Source organism: Protopterus annectens, chromosome 11.part0 (assembly GCF_019279795.1).
Source record: "Protopterus annectens isolate FY-2018-M chromosome 11.part0, PAN1.0, whole genome shotgun sequence".
In the NCBI taxonomy this organism is placed as follows: domain Eukaryota; kingdom Metazoa; phylum Chordata; order Ceratodontiformes; family Protopteridae; genus Protopterus; species Protopterus annectens.
The window spans coordinates 351,618,424-351,640,855 of NC_056745.1; the positions used below are offsets into that span (position 1 = coordinate 351,618,424).

At 36.7% G+C, this 22,432-nt stretch overlaps 1 protein-coding gene across 2 annotated transcripts in view; it reads left to right on the top strand.

Annotated features, from left to right (window-relative positions):
- The window catches only part of EPYC (epiphycan), a 316,403-nt gene extending 315,074 nt beyond the window's left edge, over positions 1-1,329 (top strand). For both annotated transcript variants that reach the window (XM_044087857.1, XM_044087858.1), the window contains one exon: positions 858-1,329. In XM_044087857.1, the coding sequence (XP_043943792.1) occupies positions 858-1,028 (171 nt within the window). In that variant the 3' untranslated portion in view covers positions 1,029-1,329. The remainder of the gene's footprint in view (positions 1-857) is intronic.
- The last annotated feature ends 21,103 nt before the right edge of the window (positions 1,330-22,432 follow it).

The following is a 22,432-nucleotide window of genomic DNA, read 5'->3' on the forward strand; positions in this document are numbered from 1 at the left end:
TGATATAAGGTAGCTTGTTCAGCACAAAGGGGTTATGGGTAAGGGGAAGAGCCTGAGCACTGGATACAGAGCTTGGGAATGGCCAAAGTCAGATCCTGCTTGGATCCAAAGACCCATATGCTAAGGAGATGAACACAGAAAACACAGATCTATCATCATGGTGAGTACAATAACTTTTGTTGTTTATGTCTTTTGTTGTTTTACTTTAAGTTAATAATTATGGACTAGGCTGGTTGGTTTATAAGTATCTCTTGATGATTGTTATACTTGGTATAAGTGAGTAATTCATATTTTGACTGGTTTATATGTATTGCATGATGACTGTTCTTAAATATATAAGGGAGTAATTGATGTTTTTTTTCTTAGTTCTGAAGAAGGTCTTATGAAAGACAAAAACACAACAGACATTCATCCAAATAAAAAAAACAGTGCTTTTTCACTGCGTTTGTCTTTTTTTTTCATTTGTTCATGGTAGTATTCTTTTCAGTTAAATTAAATTAAAGATTTGCTCTCATCAATACAGTGTAGTAAGATTAATGAAACATTAACCCCTTTGTATTTCCAGTTGATATGACAAAAATTTAAGTCCTCTAAATTTTAAGTAAAATAAAATGGTAGTTTCTAAGCTTAAACATCATTTATTCTTGATTAAAATTGACTAGTGCTCACTGAACTAGTAATAATTTACAGAGATCAAGCCTGCCACTAACAGCTGCTGTATCATCTAGATTAGTACATTAGTATTAAAGCCATGAACAATTTTAAGAGGTGCAATAAAACGTTATTTCTGAAGCTCGCTTTGATATTTGACATATAAAAACAATGTGTTAACCTTCTAATTATTCATTTCCATTTAGAACAACAATATTCAAGAGATGCATGAAGATACCTTCTGCAACAGTAAAGACCTCACCTATGTTCGCAAAGGATTGGAGGATATTAGACTGGATGAAAATCCCATCAACTTGAGTAAAACACCTAATGCATACATTTGCCTTGTACGCATTCCCACAGGAAGGCTCATATAAATGAAATTACACTCCCAAAAAAGGGTGTGTTTATAGTATTCACAAATAGAGTGCACAGCATAATGTTTATAAATTTTACATTTTGTTTAATAAAAAGTGTAAAACAAAGAACCTGTCCTAGATTCTTCCTGTCTAGCAGGAAGTAAGGGATCACCACAATCACCGGAACAAAAAGAAATCAGTCCATTTGCAGTAAAATAATTTCTTAAAATATGCAATGTCACTCTCATATTATATTTGACATTAGTGTTATTTTACCATGAAAAAGCCATAGAAAATCCAATAAAATTTGTGAAATGTGTATGCATTTTATTTGGTAATACATAATATTATAATCTTGTATTTTCTTTGCAGTTTGAATTTGAGATTAAATGCATTGACTACACTACATAAATTATCTTAAAATAATTTCCACTGTCCAAAACCATGAAATAAAATAATGGTATAACAGTCTGTGGAAGCAGGTTTGACTTAATTTGTATAACAGGTAAGAGATTAGTGAAGATGCAGACAACTGATGACTAACAAACAATTTAACATGTGTGGAGACTAGACAATGCATCTCCACTTCTCTTATATAAAAAAAGACTAAGACATGGGACCAATAATTACTTTCCCTTGTATATCAATAATACACACACACAAAAAAGAAAAGAAAATCTGGAAATTGTAAGGATGGAGAGAAAGAGAGAGACAGAGAGAGAGAAGGATACCTAAATCTAGACTGTAAAACTGGCATTGGTTTCTCCAAATAGACCATAATCATCCACTATAAATATTTTTATACCTGAAATGATATGATTTATATTTATCCCATATTGGAAATAACCATTCATAAAAGCATAAGACAATATGTATTAGTAATATATGCAAGTAACTTTTGTAAGAGGTGTTAGAATATAGTAAAGTCATACATTACCTGAGTAATGTCATCAAATCACTTCAACAACCAGCTAGTAAATAAGACTGATTCAAAATAAATATTTTGAAAGATGAACAGAGAACAATATAACTGTTAAGCAAACGCTACAAAACAAGTGTGAAAGTAAAGGTAAGAGAGTACAATAGGAAATAAGGCATATAAATACTTCAAAGTATAGATAAACTACAAAGTCACTTGTAAATATGAACATGAGCAAGACTGGGAAACCTATCTGACATGATAAATAAACAATTTAATATAATAAACCTTGTCTGTTATTTTTAGCTATTGGAAAGCTGGAAGTTAAAGAGATTTCTATTTCACTGACATATATTCTCTTCTTTTGCTAAAAGGGCTCAAACAAGCATATGCTAAGCACATTGTACGGTTAAAAGAAGTGGAAAATTAATTAATAGTAATTAGTAAGATTATGTAACAGCATCATTCCATGTAATGAGAAACATGTGCTGCACTTGTGTGAGAAGGATAACAACAGGACATTCATGAAGGATGTATGCTGCTGTGCTTATGGGTTTGGAATCTCTCTGCTACTGTACCATTTATGGATTTGGAACATTCTTACACATAAGATTTAGAATATTACAAAAAGTCTTTAATATTACAAAAAGTCTTTATGGAGTAAAAGATATTTTTGCAGACATTTTGTCATGAATAGTTTCCAAGGGTTATAATAGTGCTGCGGATTAAATAGTCCATGTACAAAAGAGCATAGATATATTTGTTATCGCTGGCCCTTAAGAATGTTTTTAATTACAAAAATCTGCCATTGGTAGGACGGCGCAGTGGTGCAGTGGTAGAATTGTCGCATCACAGCAAGAGGTTCAGTGGTTTAATTCTTGGCTGGGGTGCCTTCTGTGTGGAGTCTACATGTCCTCCCTGCATTTGTGTGGGTTTCCTCTGGGTGTTCTGGTTTCCCCACATTACAAAGACATGCATCTGGAGCATTTCTCCCCTGGCCTCCACTAAAAATTGGCTCATTCCAAGTCGGACTTTCCCAGTTAACAAATGTTAACTAAATTCAGAAACAGATTATGTTAGTATATTTCAGAGACTTACTGGATAAGATGAAAAATGTCATACTGAACTTTAAAATTAGCAATAATAAAAATCGTAATCCTTGTAACAATCATAGACAGAATGTCCAGAGAAACTGCCAAACTTTTTATATTCAACCATTCTGAATGATAAAGATTATAAAGCTGTGATTCAGTAATTGTTCAATATTATCCATGCACCCTGCCAGATACGTAAGATGGAAACTTTTCATAGTATCCTCCTGTGAAGAAGGAATGAAGCCCACTCTATAGACAAATGAGAAAATAAGACAAAGACAAAACTGAAGTCTGCATGAATACAAATAAAAGTGTTTGCAATCTGAGTGACATGAGCTGTGGAAGGATCCTATGGATTGTTGGATGACAGGATACAAGCTAAATGTGAAAAAATGTGTTCATAGTAGGAAATGTTTCAATAGACCCAATATCATCCCTCAACTTATGAAATGAGTCAGCACTTAACTATTTTCTGACAGTTTTCAAGATATACATTTGCCACTAGGGATGGGGCCTTATGAAAGTTGTAAAGGAATATGAAGATAAGGCAAAAATGTTCACATCAGCACATGCTGCATATATTTGTCAATACAATCAGCCAATAAACAAATGAAAATAAAGAGAGCAAAGGGGTAAGAAGAGAATAGTGGGGAGCAGGAGCACCCAGTCAGACAACATATAACACAGATAGTTTGCAGTACTGTGAATAGTGGGGAGCAGGAGCACCCAGTCAGACAACATATAACACAGATAGTTTGCAATACTGTGAATAGTGGGGAGCAGGTAGCACCCAGTCAGACAACATATAACACAGATAGTTTGCAATACTGTGAATAGTGGGGAGCAGGAGCACCCAGTCAGACAACATATAACACAGATAGTTTGCAATACTGTGAATAGTGGGGAGCAGGTAGCACCCAGTCAGACAACATATAACACAGATAGTTTGCAATACTGTGAATAGTGGGGAGCAGGAGCACCCAGTCAGACAACATATAACACAGATAGTTTGCAATACTGTGAATAGTGGGGAGCAGGAGCACCCAGTCAGACAACATATGACACAGATAGTTTGCAATACTGTGAATAGTGGGGAGCAGGTAGCACCCAGTCAGACAACATATAACACAGATAGTTTGCAATAGTGTGAATAGTGGGGAGCAGGAGCACCCAGTCAGACAACATATAACACAGATAGTTTGCAATACTGTGAATAGTGGGGAGCAGGTAGCACCCAGTCAGACAATATATAACACAGATAGTTTGCAATACTGTGAATAGTGGGGAGCAGGAGCACCCAGTCAGACAACATATAACACAGATAGTTTGCAATACTGTGAATAGTGGGGAGCAGGAGCACCCAGTCAGACAACATATAACACAGATAGTTTGCAATACTGTGAATAGTGGGAGCAGGAGCACCCAGTCAGACAACATATAACACAGATAGTTTGCAATACTGTGAATAGTGGGGAGCAGGAGCACCCAGTCAGACAACATATAACACAGATAGTTTGCAATACTGTGAATAGTGGGGAGCAGGAGCACCCAGTCAGGCAACATATAACACAGATAGTTTGCAATACTGTGAATAGTGGGGAGCAGGTAGCACCCAGTTAGACAACATATAACAGATAGTTTGCAATACTGTGAATAGTGGGGAGCAGGAGCACCCAGTCAGACAACAAATAACACAGATAGTTTGCAATACTGTGAATAGTGGGGAGCAGGTAGCACCCAGTCAGACAACATATAACACAGATAGTTTGCAATACTGTGAATAGTGGGGAGCAGGAGCACCCAGTCAGACAACATATAACACAGATAGTTTGCAATACTGTGAATAGTGGGGAGCAGGTAGCACCCAGTCAGACAACATATAACACAGATAGTTTGCAATACTGTGAATAGTGGGGAGCAGGAGCACCCAGTCAGACAACATATAACACAGATAATTTGCAATACTGTGAATAGTGGGGAGCAGGAGCACCCAGTCAGACAACATATAACACAGATAGTTTGCAATACTGTGAATAGTGGGGAGCAGGTAGCTCCCAGTCAGACAACATATAACACAGATAGTTTGCAATACTGTGAATAGTGGGGAGCAGGAGCACCCAGTCAGACAACATATAACACAGATAGTTTGCAATACCGTGAATAGTGGGGAGCAGGAGCACCCAGTCAGACAACATATAACACAGATAGTTTGCAATACTGTGAATAGTGGGGAGCAGGTAGCACCCAGTCAGACAACATATAACACAGATAGTTTGCAATACTGTGAATAGTGGGGAGCAGGTAGCACCCAGTCAGACAACATGTAACACAGATAGTTTGCAATACTGTGAATAGTGGGGAGCAGGAGCACCCAGTCAGACAACATATAACACAGATAGTTTGCAGTACTGTGAATAGTGGGGAGCAGGTAGCACCCAGTCAGACAACATATAACACAGATAGTTTGCAATACTGTGAATAGTGGGGAGCAGGAGCACCCAGTCAGACAACATATAACACAGATAGTTTGCAATACTGTGAATAGTGGGGAGCAGGATCACCCAGTCAGACAACATATAACACAGATAGTTTGCAATACTGTGAATAGTGGGGAGCAGGTAGCACCCAGTCAGACAACATATAACACAGATAGTTTGCAATACTGTGAATAGTGGGGAGCAGGAGCACCCAGTCAGACAACATATAACACAGATAGTTTGCAATACTGTGAATAATGGGGAGCAGGAGCACCCAGTCAGACAACATATAACACAGATAGTTTGCAATACTGTGAATAGTGGGGAGCAGGAGCACCCATTCAGACAACATATAACACAGATAGTTTGCAGTACTGTGAATAGTGGGGAACAGGAGCACCCAGTCAGACAACATATAACACAGATAGTTTGCAATACTGTGAATAGTGGGGAGCAGGAGCACCCAGTCAGACAACATATAACACAGATAGTTTGCAAAACTGTGAATAGTGGGGAGCAGGAGCACCCAGTCAGACAACATATAACACAGATAGTTTGCAATACTGTGAATAGTGGGGAGCAGGAGCACCCAGTCAGACAACATATAACACAGATAGTTTGCAATACTGTGAATAGTGGGGAGCAGGTAGCACCCAGTCCGACAACATATAACACAGATAGTTTGCAATACTGTGAATAGTGGGGAGCAGGTAGCACCCAGTCAGACAACATATAACACAGATAGTTTGCAATACTGTGAATAGTGGGGAGCAGGAGCACCCAGTCAGACAACATATAACACAGATAGTTTGCAATACTGTGAATAGTGGGGAGCAAGAGCACCCAGTCAGACAACATATAACACATATAGTTTGCAATACTGTGAATAGTGGGGAGCAGGAGCACCCAGTCAGACAACATATAACACAGATAGTTTGCAATACTGTGAATAGTGGGGAGCAGGAGCACCCAGTCAGACAACATATAACACAGATAGTTTGCAATACTGTGAATAGTGGGGAGCAGGAGCACCCAGTCAGACAACATATAACACAGATAGTTTGCAATACTGTGAATAGTGGGAGCAGGAGCACCCAGTCAGACAACATATAACACAGATAGTTTGCAATACTGTGAATAGTGGGGAGCAGGAGCACCCAGTCAGACAACATATAACACAGATAGTTTGCAATACTGTGAATAGTGGGGAGCAGGAGCACCCAGTCAGACAACATATAACACAGATAGTTTGCAATACTCTGAATAGTGGGGAGCAGGTAGCACCCAGTCAGACAGCATATAACACAGATAGTTTGCAATACTGTGAATAGTGGGGAGCAGGAGCACCCAGTCAGACAACATATAACACAGATAGTTTGCAATACTGTGAATAGTGGGGAGCAGGAGCACCCAGTCAAACATATAACACAGATAGTTTGCAATACTGTGAATAGTGGGGAGCAGGTAGCACCCAGTCAGACAACATATAACACAGATAGTTTGCAATACTGTGAATAGTGGGAAGCAGGAGCACCCAGTCAGACAACATATAACACAGATAGTTTGCAATACTGTGAATAGTGGGGAGCAGGTAGCACCCAGTCAGACAACATATAACACAGATAGTTTGCAATACTGTGAATAGTGGGGAGCAGGAGCACCCAGTCAGACAACATATAACACAGATAGTTTGCAATACTGTGAATAGTGGGGAGCAGGAGCACCCAGTCAGACAACATATAACACAGATAGTTTGCAATACTGTGAATAGTGGGGAGCAGGAGCACCCACTCAGACAACATGTAACACAGATAGTTTGCAATACTGTGAATAGTGGGGAGCAGGTAGCACCCAGTCAGACAACATATAACACAGATAGTTTGCAATACTGTGAATAGTGGGGAGCAGGTAGCACCCAGTCAGACAACATATAACACAGATAGTTTGCAATACTGTGAATAGTGGGGAGGAGGTAGCACCCAGTCAGACAACATATAACACAGATAGTTTGCAATACTGTGAATAGTGGGGAGCAGGAGCACCCAGTCAGACAACATATAACACAGATAGTTTGAAATACTGTGAATAGTGTGGAGCAGGAGCACCCAGTCAGACAACATATAACACAGATAGTTTGCAATACTGTGAATAGTGGGCAGCAGGAGCACCCAGTCAGACAACATATAACACAGATAGTTGCAATACTGTGAATAGTGGGGAGCAGGAGCACCCAGTCAGACAACATATAACACAGATAGTTTGCAATACTGTGAATAGTGGGGAGCAGGAGCACCCAGTCAGACAACATATAACACAGATAGTTTGCAATACTGTGAATAGTGGGGAGCAGGTAGCACCCAGTCAGACAACATATAACACAGATAGTTTGCAATACTGTGAATAGTGGGGAGCAGGTAGCACCCAGTCAGACAACATATAACACAGATAGTTTGCAATACTGTGAATAGTAGCAGGTAGCACCCAGTCAGACAACATATAACACAGATAGTTTGCAATACTGTGAATAGTGGGGAGCAGGTAGCACCCAGTCAGACAACATATAACACAGATAGTTTGCAATACTGTGAATAGTGGGGAGCAGGAGCACCCAGTCAGACAACATATAACACAGATAGTTTGCAATACTCTGAATAGTGGGGAGCAGGAGCACCCAGTCAGACAACATATAACACAGATAGTTTGCAATACTGTGAATAGTGGGGAGCAGGTAGCACCCAGTCAGACAACATATAACACAGATAGTTTGCAATACTGTGAATAGTGGGGAGCAGGAGCACCCAGTCAGACAACATATAACACAGATAGTTTGCAATACTGTGAATAGTGGGGAGCAGGTAGCACCCAGTCAGACAACATATAACACAGATAGTTTGCAATACTGTGAATAGTGGGAACAGGAGCACCCAGTCAGACAACATATAACACAGATAGTTTGCAATACTGTGAATAGTGGGAGCAGGTAGCACCAGTCAGACAACATATAACACAGATAGTTTGCAATACTGTGAATAGTGGGGAGCAGGAGCACCCAGTCAGACAACATATAACACAGATAGTTTGCAATACTGTGAATAGTGGGGAGCAGGTAGCACCCAGTCAGACAACATATAACACAGATAGTTTGCAATACTGTGAATAGTGGGGAGCAGGAGCACCCAGTCCGACAACATATAACACAGATAGTTTGCAATACTGTGGGTTCATCATAGGTTGAAGACTGCATCATAAAAATCTGACAAAAATATTTTCTTGTTTTGTCAATGATAAAAGTAGTTTCAAGAAAACTGATTAGATTAAATATATGATATCTGGTAATGCCACCATTTTATTACAGTTGAATATTATTCTATTGACAAAAATAAGTGAAACAATTTTGTTGTTTAAGCATTTATGCTATTATAGCATATATTTTAAACTGTAAGTTAGAGAAATATATATATATATATATATATATATATATATATATATAGTTTACCATCATAATGTTCACTGCACATTGCTCGACACAGCATATGAGCGACACCTTTAAGCGAATCCCATAATGCCGATTGGTCAAAATGTCACAAAAACACTGAACATTGACATTTCTGACTGCTCTATACCTAAAAACAAGTGCTAACATGGGTCAAAAAGGGGATGAGATTTTGCTGTTAGGAGCATCAACGTTTGGAATTTTCAGCAGTCGCAGGTCGGTGTTCACATTTGCAGTGTCGAGCAATGTGCACTCGACATTATGAATGTAAACCTATACATATATATATATATATATATATATATATATATATATATATATATATATATATATATATATATATATAAAATGTGCACATGTATAAACACAAATACAGACATAAATATGCACATAATCCGCCCCCCCACATACACACAAATGTGTATATATATATATATATATATATATATATATATATATATATATATGTATGTATATATATATATATATATATATATATATATATATATATATATATATATATATAGATATAAAACATAGGTCCACTTCAGTTTACTGAATTAACATTAACATATGACCGAAATTAAAAACAGCAGGAAGACAAAACTGAAATGGCACAACAAGAAATGTTTAAAAACTGCAAACTCAAGACACACAAAAAAAAAAAAAAACAGCTGCAGATGTTACACACAAACACACACATATATATATATATATATATATATATATATATATATATATATATATATATATATTTATGAATATCATTTTATAAACATTGAGCAAATTCAATCAAGGTGGAAGGACCTTAAGGACCAAAATGATAATTTGGTAGTTTGCATTTGAAAGTTAAAATGGTGAAAGAGAAAATGATAGATCAAGATGACAGAACTTGACAGAAGAAGAAAAAATATGGAGGGGAAAAATGAGAAGACAGAAAGAGACAGTGCATGCAGGAAGATAGGTCAGGAGAAGGGACTAATACTAATATTTTTTTTAAGTTCTAGCCCATTAAAAATCTGATATTGGGGATCAAGGATTATTTGCCTATAAAACACAGGGAAACTACTACATTGGGGAAAGAGGAAAAATAAGAAAATTAAAATATTTCCCCTAATATTAAAAAGAAAGAAAAGTAACAGTTTTAGAGTACTTTAGTAGTCGTGCTGCGGTAGCGTTGTCGCCTCACTGCAAGACGTTGTCCTGTTTGATTCTCAGCTAGAGTGTCTTCTGTGTGGAGGCATGCGTGAATGGGCATGCCTTCGTTGAAGGTTGTGCATCAGGGCTGGTAACTCGAAAACTTAATAATGAGAATGTTTAAATGTAAGTATATACCATTCTGGGAGAGAAAAAGATAAATAATATATAAATAAAGAAATTAAAATGATCAAGAAAACAGAGGGATGTGGTATAATAATGTGAAGAAAATATTTTTGTGTAAATACATAGGAATTTTCAGAAAATTGAGGAAAAGTGGTATACCAAGACAGCATAGTGTTGATTTCTATGGAGACTGGTAACAAATAAGTTACCAATAAAGAAGAGCATGTATAAAAAGAAAGCTGAAAGACTGTGTTCATTTTGTAGGAAAAAGCGTTTTTTGAAATGTGAAAGAGTTGTGAAACTCTGGAAATTGTTGAGAATATCAATGACATAAAAATAAAGGAATATGATTGTATATGGATATTATAAGAACAAGAAGAAAGAATGTATGAGATAGGTAAGAAATTATTTTATGTAATGTGGATTATTTGGAATGAAAGACTGAATGGAATCTTATTTAATAAAAAATAAATTTTGGCAGATATATTGCAAAAATTAGATTATGGCTGTGAAAGAATGAGTAGGGTTCAGCATGGAAGAACAGCAATGAAGATATTATAACAAAATGATAAATACTAAAAAATAGAAATGTGTTTATATATGCCTGTAAATATGTACATTTTTTCAATGGATACCATGAGATTTCCCCCACCACCAACTCAAGCCCCCGATGGAACTTGGTTGCTCTTGCATGGGAATAGAACCCACAAACTTCTACAACAAAGGTGAGTGTGCTGCTTGTATCTTTGACAAGCAATATGGTATTGTAAAAGCATTATTTAGCACTGAGTATAACTATTGGTGGGGCAAGAACTAGGGACGTGGGCCACTCTATGGAGCCTAGGTAATGAAGAGAAACAATGGATAGATGCCTTGTTAAAGAAGAGTAAATCCCTGTAGATAGGCTCAGTCATTAGGTCAGATTGTCCCAGATGGATAAGGTGATGGTGGAGGTAAGGGAGGCTAAGATTATGTCAAAAAGATTATTATCACAGTTATGTATTATAGTTGTAGGGCCAAACCTACCTTAATGGATAGATACAGGACAGCTTTGTGAGATGACTAGATCTAGTGACTTCAGAATACACATACATTTTGTATGCTTAAATGTTCTCACTTTATAGTTATATAGATGTTTGGGAATGGTTATTTAAATAAGAATGTTATGGAGATGCAGTCTTCATATGGATATAAGAGCGTGAGGTTGCCCCCCCCTGTAAAATTGCATAAATGTTTATGTTTTGTTACATAGATAGTATATCATTCTGGTTTTATGCTGTTTTGAACTAGCGTTTGTACATCTTAGCAACAGTACCTATGTGTACATAAGTGCAAATATAACATGAAAATATTAGTATCTATCAAATATATATCTAAACTATTTATCTGTCTGGCAAACTGCCATCTTACTATTTGTCTGTTTATTAGTAAAACATTAACAACAATATATTGTTAATTATACTTCATTATATCATGCTTTGGACTTAAATTCTGCATTTTAAATTAAAAGAACCAAAGTAAAAAAAAAGCCAAAGGAAGAAAAAAAAAGAAAACATATTTGCAGTAACTGCATTAATTCTTTGCTTATAATACTAGGATTTTCTGTAAGGATGGAATCAATGAACCTTTGACTACATTTCCTTTCACCAGCTAATATATATATATATATAGTTTACCATCATAATGTTCACTGCACATTGCTCGACACAGCATATGAGCGACACCTTTAAGCGAATCCCATAATGCCGATCGGTCAAAATGTCGCAAAAACACTGAACATTGACATTTCTGACTGCTCTACACCTAAAAACAAGTGCTAACATGGGTCAAAAAGGGGATGAGATTTGGCTGTTAGGAGCATCAACATTTGGCATTTTCAGCAGTCGCAGGTCGGTGTTCACATTTGCAGTGTCGAGCAATGTGCACTCGACATTATGATGGTAAACCTATATATATATATATATATATATATATATATATATATATATATATATATATATATATATATATATAATGTGCATATGTATAAACACAAATACAGATATAAATATGCACATAATCCACCCCCCCCCACATACACACAAATGTGTGTATATATATATATATATATATATATTTATATATATATATATATATATATATATTTATATAAAACATAGGTCTACTTCAGTTTACTGAATTAACATTAACATATGACCGAAATTAAAAACAGCAAGAAGACAACACTGAAATGGCACAACAAGAAATGTTTAAAAACTGCAAACTCAAGACGCACAAAAAAAAAAAACAGCTGCAGATGTTACACACAAACACACACACACACACACACACACACACATATATATATATATATATATATATATATATATATATATATGTATATGAATTCTCATTTTATAAACATTGAGCAAATTCAAACAAGGTGGAAGGACCTTAAGGACGAAAATGATAATTTGGTAGTTTGCATTTGAAAGTTAAAATGGTGAAAGAGAAAATTATAGATCAAGATGACAGAACTTGACAGAAGAAGAAAAAATATGGAGGGAGAAAAATGAGAAGACAGAAAGAGACAGTGCATGCAGGAAGATATGTCAGGAGAAGGGACTAACACTAATATATTTTTTAAGTTCTAGCCCATTAAAAATCTGATATTGGGGATCAATGATTATTTGACTATAAAACACAGGGAAACTACTACATTGGGGAAAGAGTAAAAATAAGAAAATGAAAATATTTCCCCTAATCTTAAAAAGAAAGAGAAGTAACAGTTTTAGAGTACTTTGGTAGTCGTGCTGCGGTAGTGTTGTCACCTCACAGCAAGACGTTGTCTTGTTTGATTCTCAGCTAGAGCGTCTTCTGTGTGGAGGCATGCATGAATGGGCGTGCCTTCATTGAAGGCTGTGCATCAGGGCTGGTAACTCGGCACGTAAAAATCCACTACCAAACATTAGCGGACCGGAGTTCCACTGTGGCGACCCCTAACCAGGATAAGCTGAAAGACACAACAACATTGTTAACACTTTAAGAAGGATAGGGATACTGGAATGGCGGTGTAAATGTGATGTGGATGTTTATCTTTTACAGTATGTAAGATGCCTGAAAAGTGAAGAAAGACTGCAAACAGAAAAAATGCGGGGTGGAAATATAATATGGAACAAAGGTAGAAAATGTTCTGGAATGGCTGTCTTGTGTAAAAAGAAAAAAATAATGAAAATACTAGATGTAACATTGGTAAGGCTGGGTAGGTTAACTGTTGTGAATGTGCGATGGAGAGAACATATTTACAAAATCTATTTCATCAAGTATGAGATTATGTTGTAGTTAACATGAAAATTATACTTGCAGGGAATTTTATTGGGATTCAAGTAAAAATTTAAAAAGAATGACAAAGATGTAAAGAAATACTGGAAGTGATAAGATGTGGTAAACTACTGATGTGGAACAAAAGTCAATGGACATATAGAAGGGGAGCACTTGTATTTGAAATTGATTATTTTGTATTATCAGAAGGCTTGGGGCTAGATGATGGTGATACAGATGTAATGGGTTTTTCAGACCATTTAAAATATGGATGGAGGTGATGGATGAAACTGAGTTTATTAAAATAGGAAAGAGAATAAAAAGAATAAATGAGAAATTATGGACTGAAATTGGAGAGCGTGAAGTATATGGGAGGATCATATAATCATGAAGGACTTCTATATAAATAGTGTGAATGGTGGACTGAATTCAGAAAGAAGTTTAAAAACTGTTTTTTTTTAAACAAGATGATGCAAGATAGGAAGAGAAAGTGAACATAGAACTGTACTAGATAATTTAAAGAACAATACAAGAAACAGAATTATGAAATAGAAAAAGAAATACATAAAAGAAATCAAGAAAAAAATAAGGAATTACTGGTTAGGCAGAGAAATTATTTACAAGGGAGAAGGTATATACATACCTGGGTGAAATAGGAAAGAAAGATATTAGTATAATGAAGGGAATGAAAAATGTAAAAGGAAAAATAACACAAGCGCACATTATGAGCATTGTAGTGCAGCATGTGGAAAATATGTATAAGAGCAGAAAGGACAAAAATAAGAGAGAAGGGAAAATAAAGAAAGAGCTGAGGAATTTGAAAAAAGAAATGTTTATTATTAATGAATTGGACAAAGTACTTAGTAAGGGAAATATTGAATCAGTATCAGGCCCAGATGGTGTAGGGTATGGAATGTACAAAAAATTAGTTGAGTGGCAAACAGAGTATTTTGAAATGTATTGAATAAATGGTTAAAGGAAGGGTTTGTTTATGAAGAGTTATGTAGAGGGATATTAAAATTTATATAGGAGAAAGATGATAAGAATTAAATAAAAAACTGAAGATCCATCATACTAAATAACACAATTTATAATTTTTATGAGAATAATACAGAGAAGAACAGAAGGAATAAGGAAGAAGGATATCATGGAAGAAAAAATATATATATAGTATAAAGGGAAGGGATGTCAAGAATTGTTATTGGCTGCGAGGAAAAATTGTGGATGATATAAGCAAAAGGTAGATGTGAAACTTATCGTATATCATATTAGTCAGGTATTTGATGTCGTAGGACATGATGCTTTGTCAGATGTTATGAAGAAGTATGGAATAGGCAAAAGAATTAGGTGAGTGTATATGTCAACATATCAAAATAATAGAGTGTAAGTGTTAGTGAATTGGTGGGTGAGTAAAGAAATATTTATGAACTGAAGTATAAAACAAGGATGTCCCATGAGTGAAATATTGTTTGCATCAGTAATGAATGTGATAGTGAGTGAAGTAGCTTACAAAAATAAAGATGTTAAATGTGTGATGCAAAAAGTGGTGGTGATTCTAGTACTTTTGACATATGCAGATGATATAGCTGTAGGTGATAAAAACAAAATATGGAAGAGGGGAAATGCTGGTTTGTCTAGACAGATGTTTAGAGGAAATGGGAATGACCTTTAATGAAGATAAAATTAAGGGTTTGGGCGATGTGTTAAAAATTGGGGGGTTGTGTTTTTTCAAGGAATGTCTTTGCTAGGAATAGCATTTGGGAAAACAATGTTATAATACAGTTCCAGGGTTTGATAAACACAATGAAAAAGAAATTGCGCAATTGGTGTTTTCTTTCATAAGAATTTCAACATTAAACCCTGTGAAAAGAGGCGCATTTTATAAAAGTGAAGACGAAGAGGGATTGGGATAACAAAATCCATCTGTTTATTCAGCTTCTTTAAACTTGTATAAAGTATTAAAGTGAGTCAAGGAAGAAAATGAAAACTTAATAATGAGAATGTTTAAATGTAAGTATATACCATTCTGGGAGATGAAAAAGTGATATATAATATATAAATAAAGAAATTAAAAATGATCAAGAAAACAGAGGGATGTGGTATAATAATGTGAAGAAAAAAAATATTTTTGTGTAAATACATAGGGAATTTTACCAGAAAATTTGAGGAAAAAGTGGTATACCAAGACAGCATAGTGTTGGAATTTCTCATGGAGACTGGTAACAAATAAGTTACCAATAAAGAAGAGCATGTCATATAAAAAGAAAGCTGAAAGACTGTGTTCATTTTGTAGGGAAAAAGAGACAACAGAACATGCTTTTTTGAAATGTGAAAGAGTTGTGAAACTCTGGAAATTTGTTTTGAGAATATCAATGACATAAAAAATTAGATATGAATACGATTGTATATGGATATTATAAGAACAAGAAGAAAGAATGTATGAGAAGGGTAGGTAAGAAATTATTTTATGTAATGTGGATTATTTGGAATGAAAGACTGAATGGAATCTTATTTAATAGTAAATGGATTTTGGCAGATATATTGCAAAAAATTAGATTATGGCTGTGAAAGAATGAGTAGGGTTCAGCATGGAAGAACAGCAATGAAGATATTATAACAAAATGATAAATACTAAAAAATAGAAATGTGTTTATATATGCCTGTAAATATGTACATTTTTTTCAATGGATGCCATGGGATCTTTTATGTTTGCCTGACCCACCACCAACTCAAGCAGATGGAACCTTGGTTTAAGGTCTCATCCAAAACTCAGCACACTCAGGAGTGCAGCACCCTCCTTATGCTGCACTGCAGTGTCAGCAATCGATCTGCCTAGTATGGGAATAGAACCCACAAACTTCTACAACAAAGGTGAGTGTGCTGCTTGTATCTTTGACAAGCAATATGGCATTGTAAAAGCATTATTTAGCACTGAGAATAACTATTGGTGGGGCAAGAACTAGGGATGTGGGCCATTCTATGGAGCCTAGGTAATGAAGAGAAACAGTGGATAGATGCCTTGTTAAAGAAGAGTAAATCCCTGTAGATAGGCTCAGTCATTAGGTCAGATTGTCCCAGATGGATAAGGTGATGGTGGAGGTAAGGGAGGCTAAGATTATGTCAAAAAGATTATTATCACAGTTATGTATTATAGTTGTAGGGCCAAACCTACCTTAATGGATAGATACAGGACAGCTTTGTGAGATGACTAGATCTAGTGACTTCAGAATACACATACATTTTGTATGCTTACATGTTCTCACTTTATAGTTATATAGATGTTTGGGAATGGTTATTTAAATAAGAATGTTGTGGAGATGCAGTCTTCATATGGATATAAGAGTGTGAGGTTGCCCCCCCCCCCCTGTAAAATTGCATAAATGTTTATGTTTTGTTACATAGATAGTATATCATTCTGGTTTTATACTGTTTTGAACTAGCTTTTGTACATCTTAGCAATAGTACCTATGTGTACATAAGTGCAAATATAACATGAAAATATCAGTATCTATCAAATATATATCTAAACTATCTATCTGTCTGGCAAGCTGCCATCTTACTATTTGTCTGTTTATTAGTAAAACATTAACAACAATATATTGTTAATTATACTTCGTTATATCATGTTTTGGACTTAAATTCTGCATTTTAAATTAAAAGAACCAAAGTAAAAAAAAAAGCCAAAGGAAGAAAAAAAAAGAAAACATATTTGCAGTAACTGCATTAATTCTTTGCTTATAATACTAGGATTTTCTGTAAGGATGGAATCAATGAACCTTTGACTACATTTCCTTTCACCAGCATTTGTGTTTCCATCCTTAAATAGATCATAATTTTATAGAATTTTCCAGATGTTACATATATCTAAGTTGTAGAGGAAATACAGTAATTCAACTAAGGTCAGCAAGAAAGTTAAATGTCAACAACCACAATGCTGAAAAAGCTCTAAGTGTAGTTTAGTACTAACTCAGATTATTATGTGAATTTATTACTTCTTTTTGTATTTTTCTATTTTTTTTCTGACAAGGGTATTTAATTAATACCTAAGAGATATACAACATTATGTGTATTCTGTTTTGATTCCATTCAAATTGTTAGTTTATCAAAATGAGTTCCGCCTACAAATAGATGTCCACATTATACAAGCAGTAGTTTCTAAAGAACAGCCAGTATTTTAGAAATGTGTTTCGACATGCAGGGATATATTTCTCTGTGCTGTAATCAAGTAACTAAATACTGAGCCAAAATGTCATAATGGAAGTAATTTATTCCACCACAAATGAATCCCTTGCTGCAATTCACGGAAATACTTTCTCTACAATATGAAGGGTTAGCCTGTGGAATTCAAACAAATGTGAGCTGACCTGCCACATCATCTTTTACTAAAACTGTGAGTTAAAAAGAAATACTATGATCACTTAAAGATAATTATGCAAAAATAAGAGTCTGTTTGACTTTATGGAGGTAGATTCGTTTTAGTATGTATCTTTCCAGAAAAAGGTAGTTATATGAGAAGATAACCCAGAAGAAAAGAACTGAAGATTTCCGTACAGTGCTAAAGCTCATATTCAGTAAAGGTCAGAGTGAAAGTCATAGTCGGTATGGGTCTGTACAATTAGCATTTGCACTGGTTCATAGGCTCATAGATGTATACTAGGCAAATGACCACTGGGTTTTATAAGCCTGGCCAAACATCCTAACTGTATCTTGCCAGTTTATGAGCTGACCTTTGTAAGTCTAGCCAAGCTTTCTCAATGTATGCCCACAAGTTTATATGCATTAGAGTTTATTTTAAGGGGTATATGTAAATTGGGGCAATATCTACAGGCTGACTCTGTCCATTAGAGACATAGGTGCTAGACCCAGACTGTACTTCTGATTTTTCATCCACTGGTCCAGATTCCTCTTCAATAGGATTAGGGAACAGCTCTGCTTCATGTAGATGGCAAGCCTGTTCCAGCAAAGGGAATTCTTTGACACACATACCTGTCCCTCCATCGTGTCCTATTCATACCACAAACAAAGTTTAAATATCTAGATTGAATAAGTCTGATGCTATTCATTTTACAGTTATGTAAAAGGCCCATTGGAGTGGGATCAATGGATGCCTTGTATGCCAGGCATAGACTGCCTGTTAACAGTTGGTAAGAAATAGGGCATAGAGATAGGGCTTTGAAACAATCTGCATAGGAAATGCTGTTCACACCCTGAGTTATTTTTGTGAGAAATCTCTGTGGGAGTTCCAGTTGTTGCATGTGCCTGGTCAGGTACTTAATAAAGGGGGGGGGGGTGCTGTACTCAATTTTAGGCTTGATGAGGACTGAATACAATGGAATGATGACTTCCTTTGACCTAGATGCCATGCCCTTGTTTATACATTGAGCAACACAGAATGATTTTCTTACTATCTATGACACATGTTGGTCGATACCTAGGTCACTATCTATATACATACCCAAATCCCTGACTAATGGTTCTTTTCTTAGGGGTATGTTACCAATGAGTAATTTCCTAGGATGGTCGAATTCCCAAAGAGTACTATTATGCATTTTTTGGCACTGAATTTTAAGCAGTGGCTTTGGCACCAGTCATTAGTCTGTGTTAGTCCTTACTGCAGGATATTAGTGCCTTGACGGAATTCTATAACTGCCCTAGTTTTCAATCATCTGCAAACTTGGTCATTCAGAGGCCCTTGGCATTGGCACTGACTTCTGAAAAGTAGATGCCAAAAAAAAGTAGACCCAACGCAGAGCCCTGAGAGACTCTGCTAGTAACTGGCCTCTTTGTGGCGGTGGTCCCCTATCCTACCTTACTGGGTCCCATCTGAGAACCAGCTGGCTATCCAGCATGCAACACAGGGGTTTATGTCTACATCTGTGAGTTTGTTACAATGCTCAAGTGGGGGATTTTATATGGTAGGTTGTATGCATCATTTTGCCCTCATTCATTGCCTTGGTGATCTTCTCAAAAGTTAAGCAGGGTTTATCTATCCTTGATGAAACCAAACTGGGTTGAATCCAGTGATCTGATGTTGTCAATTTTCATTCATTCCTCAACAATTGTGTTTGGATCTGACCCTTGGATCCAACTTGGCCACTTTTTACAACTCATGGATACTGGAAACTCTCAAGCTCCTCCCTTACCCATAATGCTCTAGTCCAATACCATACCTCAGATCTCATTTGTCCCCATTCATGTATGCATGTAGTTGGTGCTAGCTCTCAAGCTTTAGTGTCATTTCCTGTCAGTTAAGTAAACTAATTATCTTTATATATCTATCCTTGCCTTTTCGTCAGTATGCCTTATATATTCCTTCCTTATCCAATACTTTTTCAATGCAATTTTAGCTTACTATAGATGATAATTTATTTTCCTTTTTAAGATACCCTTGCAGTAACCTCTCTAATTACCATATTTGGTAATTTCTTCCCTTTCTTCTGATTTTACAAAAAAAAGTTTCTTTTTGTTATTTTTGCTGCTATTTTTTCTTAGAATGGCCAAAAAGCCTTCAGGCTTCAAAAAGTGTAAGGATTGTGAACATACGATCCCAATTCTAATGCATATGATTCATGTGTATATTGATTAGGCCCTGTTCTTCTAAAGGTATTGTGCGACATTTGTAAAGCGTTTAATCCTCTGACCTTAGTAGACTATAAGAATAAACTTATTCTGCCTTTATCCTTCTTGGAATCATAATCTGGAACTCAGATCTCCAAATTAGACAAAAAGGAGCCCAGGAAGTGGCCATCAGATGCTTCTAGATCCTCCACTCTGACTTCTGATACTACGTTGGATCCAGCCCATTAAGTATCGAAATGGTCAGAAGACTAAATCTTTGAGTCCATCTGCTCAGTCTGTTTCTTCAGATCTGATACCTTCAGATTTGAAACCATTCCCTGGGACCCAGTGTACATCCTCTCTGGATCTTGTTCCTTCCAGACTGCCATCACCTTTTCTAAAGAGAAGCTGCCATTTTAGGTCCCCTTCAGTGGTCTTATCTTTCTGTTCTTCCAGGAGCTTGACAGAAGCAGATGTGGATAGAATGATTAGGAAGTTCTTCTCAGCACAGATCAGATGGGAGTTCTCCCGGCTCCAACCCATTTGAGTCTGGAGGCCTTCACCAGTGCTACTCCACCCATCTTGGCTTCTTCTCTAATCTGACCCTTGCTTCAGATTCCTTGGATCTGAGTCTTCTGGGACTATCTGAAATAGGTCCAAAGATTCCTGTATCTTTGGCATTGATACATTCTCTGAGTGCACTGGCTCTGTGTGTGTCAAAGCAGGATGACTCTCAGAGCCCTAACATTGGTTTCAGAGTTTTCAAGGTCCTAGTGTCAACTCCAAAGTTGTCGGAGCTATCTATGCTCCTTAGAGACTTGGCATTGGACAGCTCAGCTCCAACCTCTGCCTTGGGTAGTCTGCCTTCAGATCTGAAGGAGCCAATGGTCTGGAAGCATGTCTCTTTAGCTCCACTGACCTTCTTCTCCCTGGATAGTTCTGCCTTTGAGGTGGTGGAGAAAATGTTCTCCACTTCTAAAGGATGGATGATTCCACCTCCCCTCAGATCTTCTTTCTGAATTCCACATATCTTTGTGCCTTGAGCCTCAGCAGTCTACTCCACAGGGACATCCAGCCAAAAGTTTTCAGGCTACCCAGCAGGGTATATTTATATCTTCTGATACTTCTCCAGAACATCCCACCGAAGAAGTCAGAAGGAAGAGAAAATTCAAGAGGAGGCACTTAAACTCTCCTCAGGAACTGGTCACAGAAGATACTGATTCTGATGAGGGGGAGTAGTCCCCAATGTCACCACCTGATGATGACTCCTTTGGAGACATCCTGGAGATCCTCAAACAAAGGGGTCAGTTGTCTATTGATAACCCTTCCCAAGAGGAATTGGTATTCCTTGAAGCCTTTGGGTCTGGTCCCTCTACCTCCTGGGAGACTCCACCTACCAATTAGCTCATTGATTTCATCTCTAGGCAGGCATGGAAGGAGCCCAACCTTGTTGAGCTTATCTCCAAGAGACCAGACAGGATGCTGGCACCACCAAAAGGAAGATAATTTTGGAACAAAGGAATACCAATAGATGCCATGGTCATAGCAATGGCCACAAAGAAGGAACTCATGGAACAGAATTCATCTGTCCATCCCCCTAACAGGGAGTCTAGGGCATTGGACAATTTTAGGCAGAATGTATACGGTTCAGCAACCTTTGCACTCAGGTCACTGAATTATTTGGCACACTTTACCAGACGTCAGAGGGATTTAATTAAAGAACTTTCCAAATTCAGCTCTGTGACCATTACTTCTGAGGCAAAGAGCTCTACTGCCTCACAGTTGGTTATCCTACAATTCGTCTCAAATTAATCCATGAGGCTCATTTCACAGCCAGCTAAAGATATCTCAAGGGTGGTGGGTTCAGGTATTTCCATTAGGAGACATGCCTGGATTTGCCTGTGTGATTTTGTGGAGCCTTTCAAATCTTCCTTCATCAATGCTCCCTTTAACAGAAGTTCTTTGTTTGGTCCTAAAGTGAAAGACACACTCTCCAGGTGTGAGAAAGATGGTAAGACCCAGTCTGCAGTATGCACACATTTTTCATTCCTTGAAGAACCTTCTCTAGGAATCAGTGGAAATGTCAAAAAATGTGGTTCATAAAGTTTCAGAGTCCTTTCCATGATACATGTGGAGATAGATCTTCTCAGGGTAGAGCGGGAAGTTCTAATAGAAGAGCCCCCCCCCCCCACATAGCAGAAGAGGCCCACAGAACCAAATTTCCAGAGATACCTTCTCTGAAAGACCCTATCAGTGCT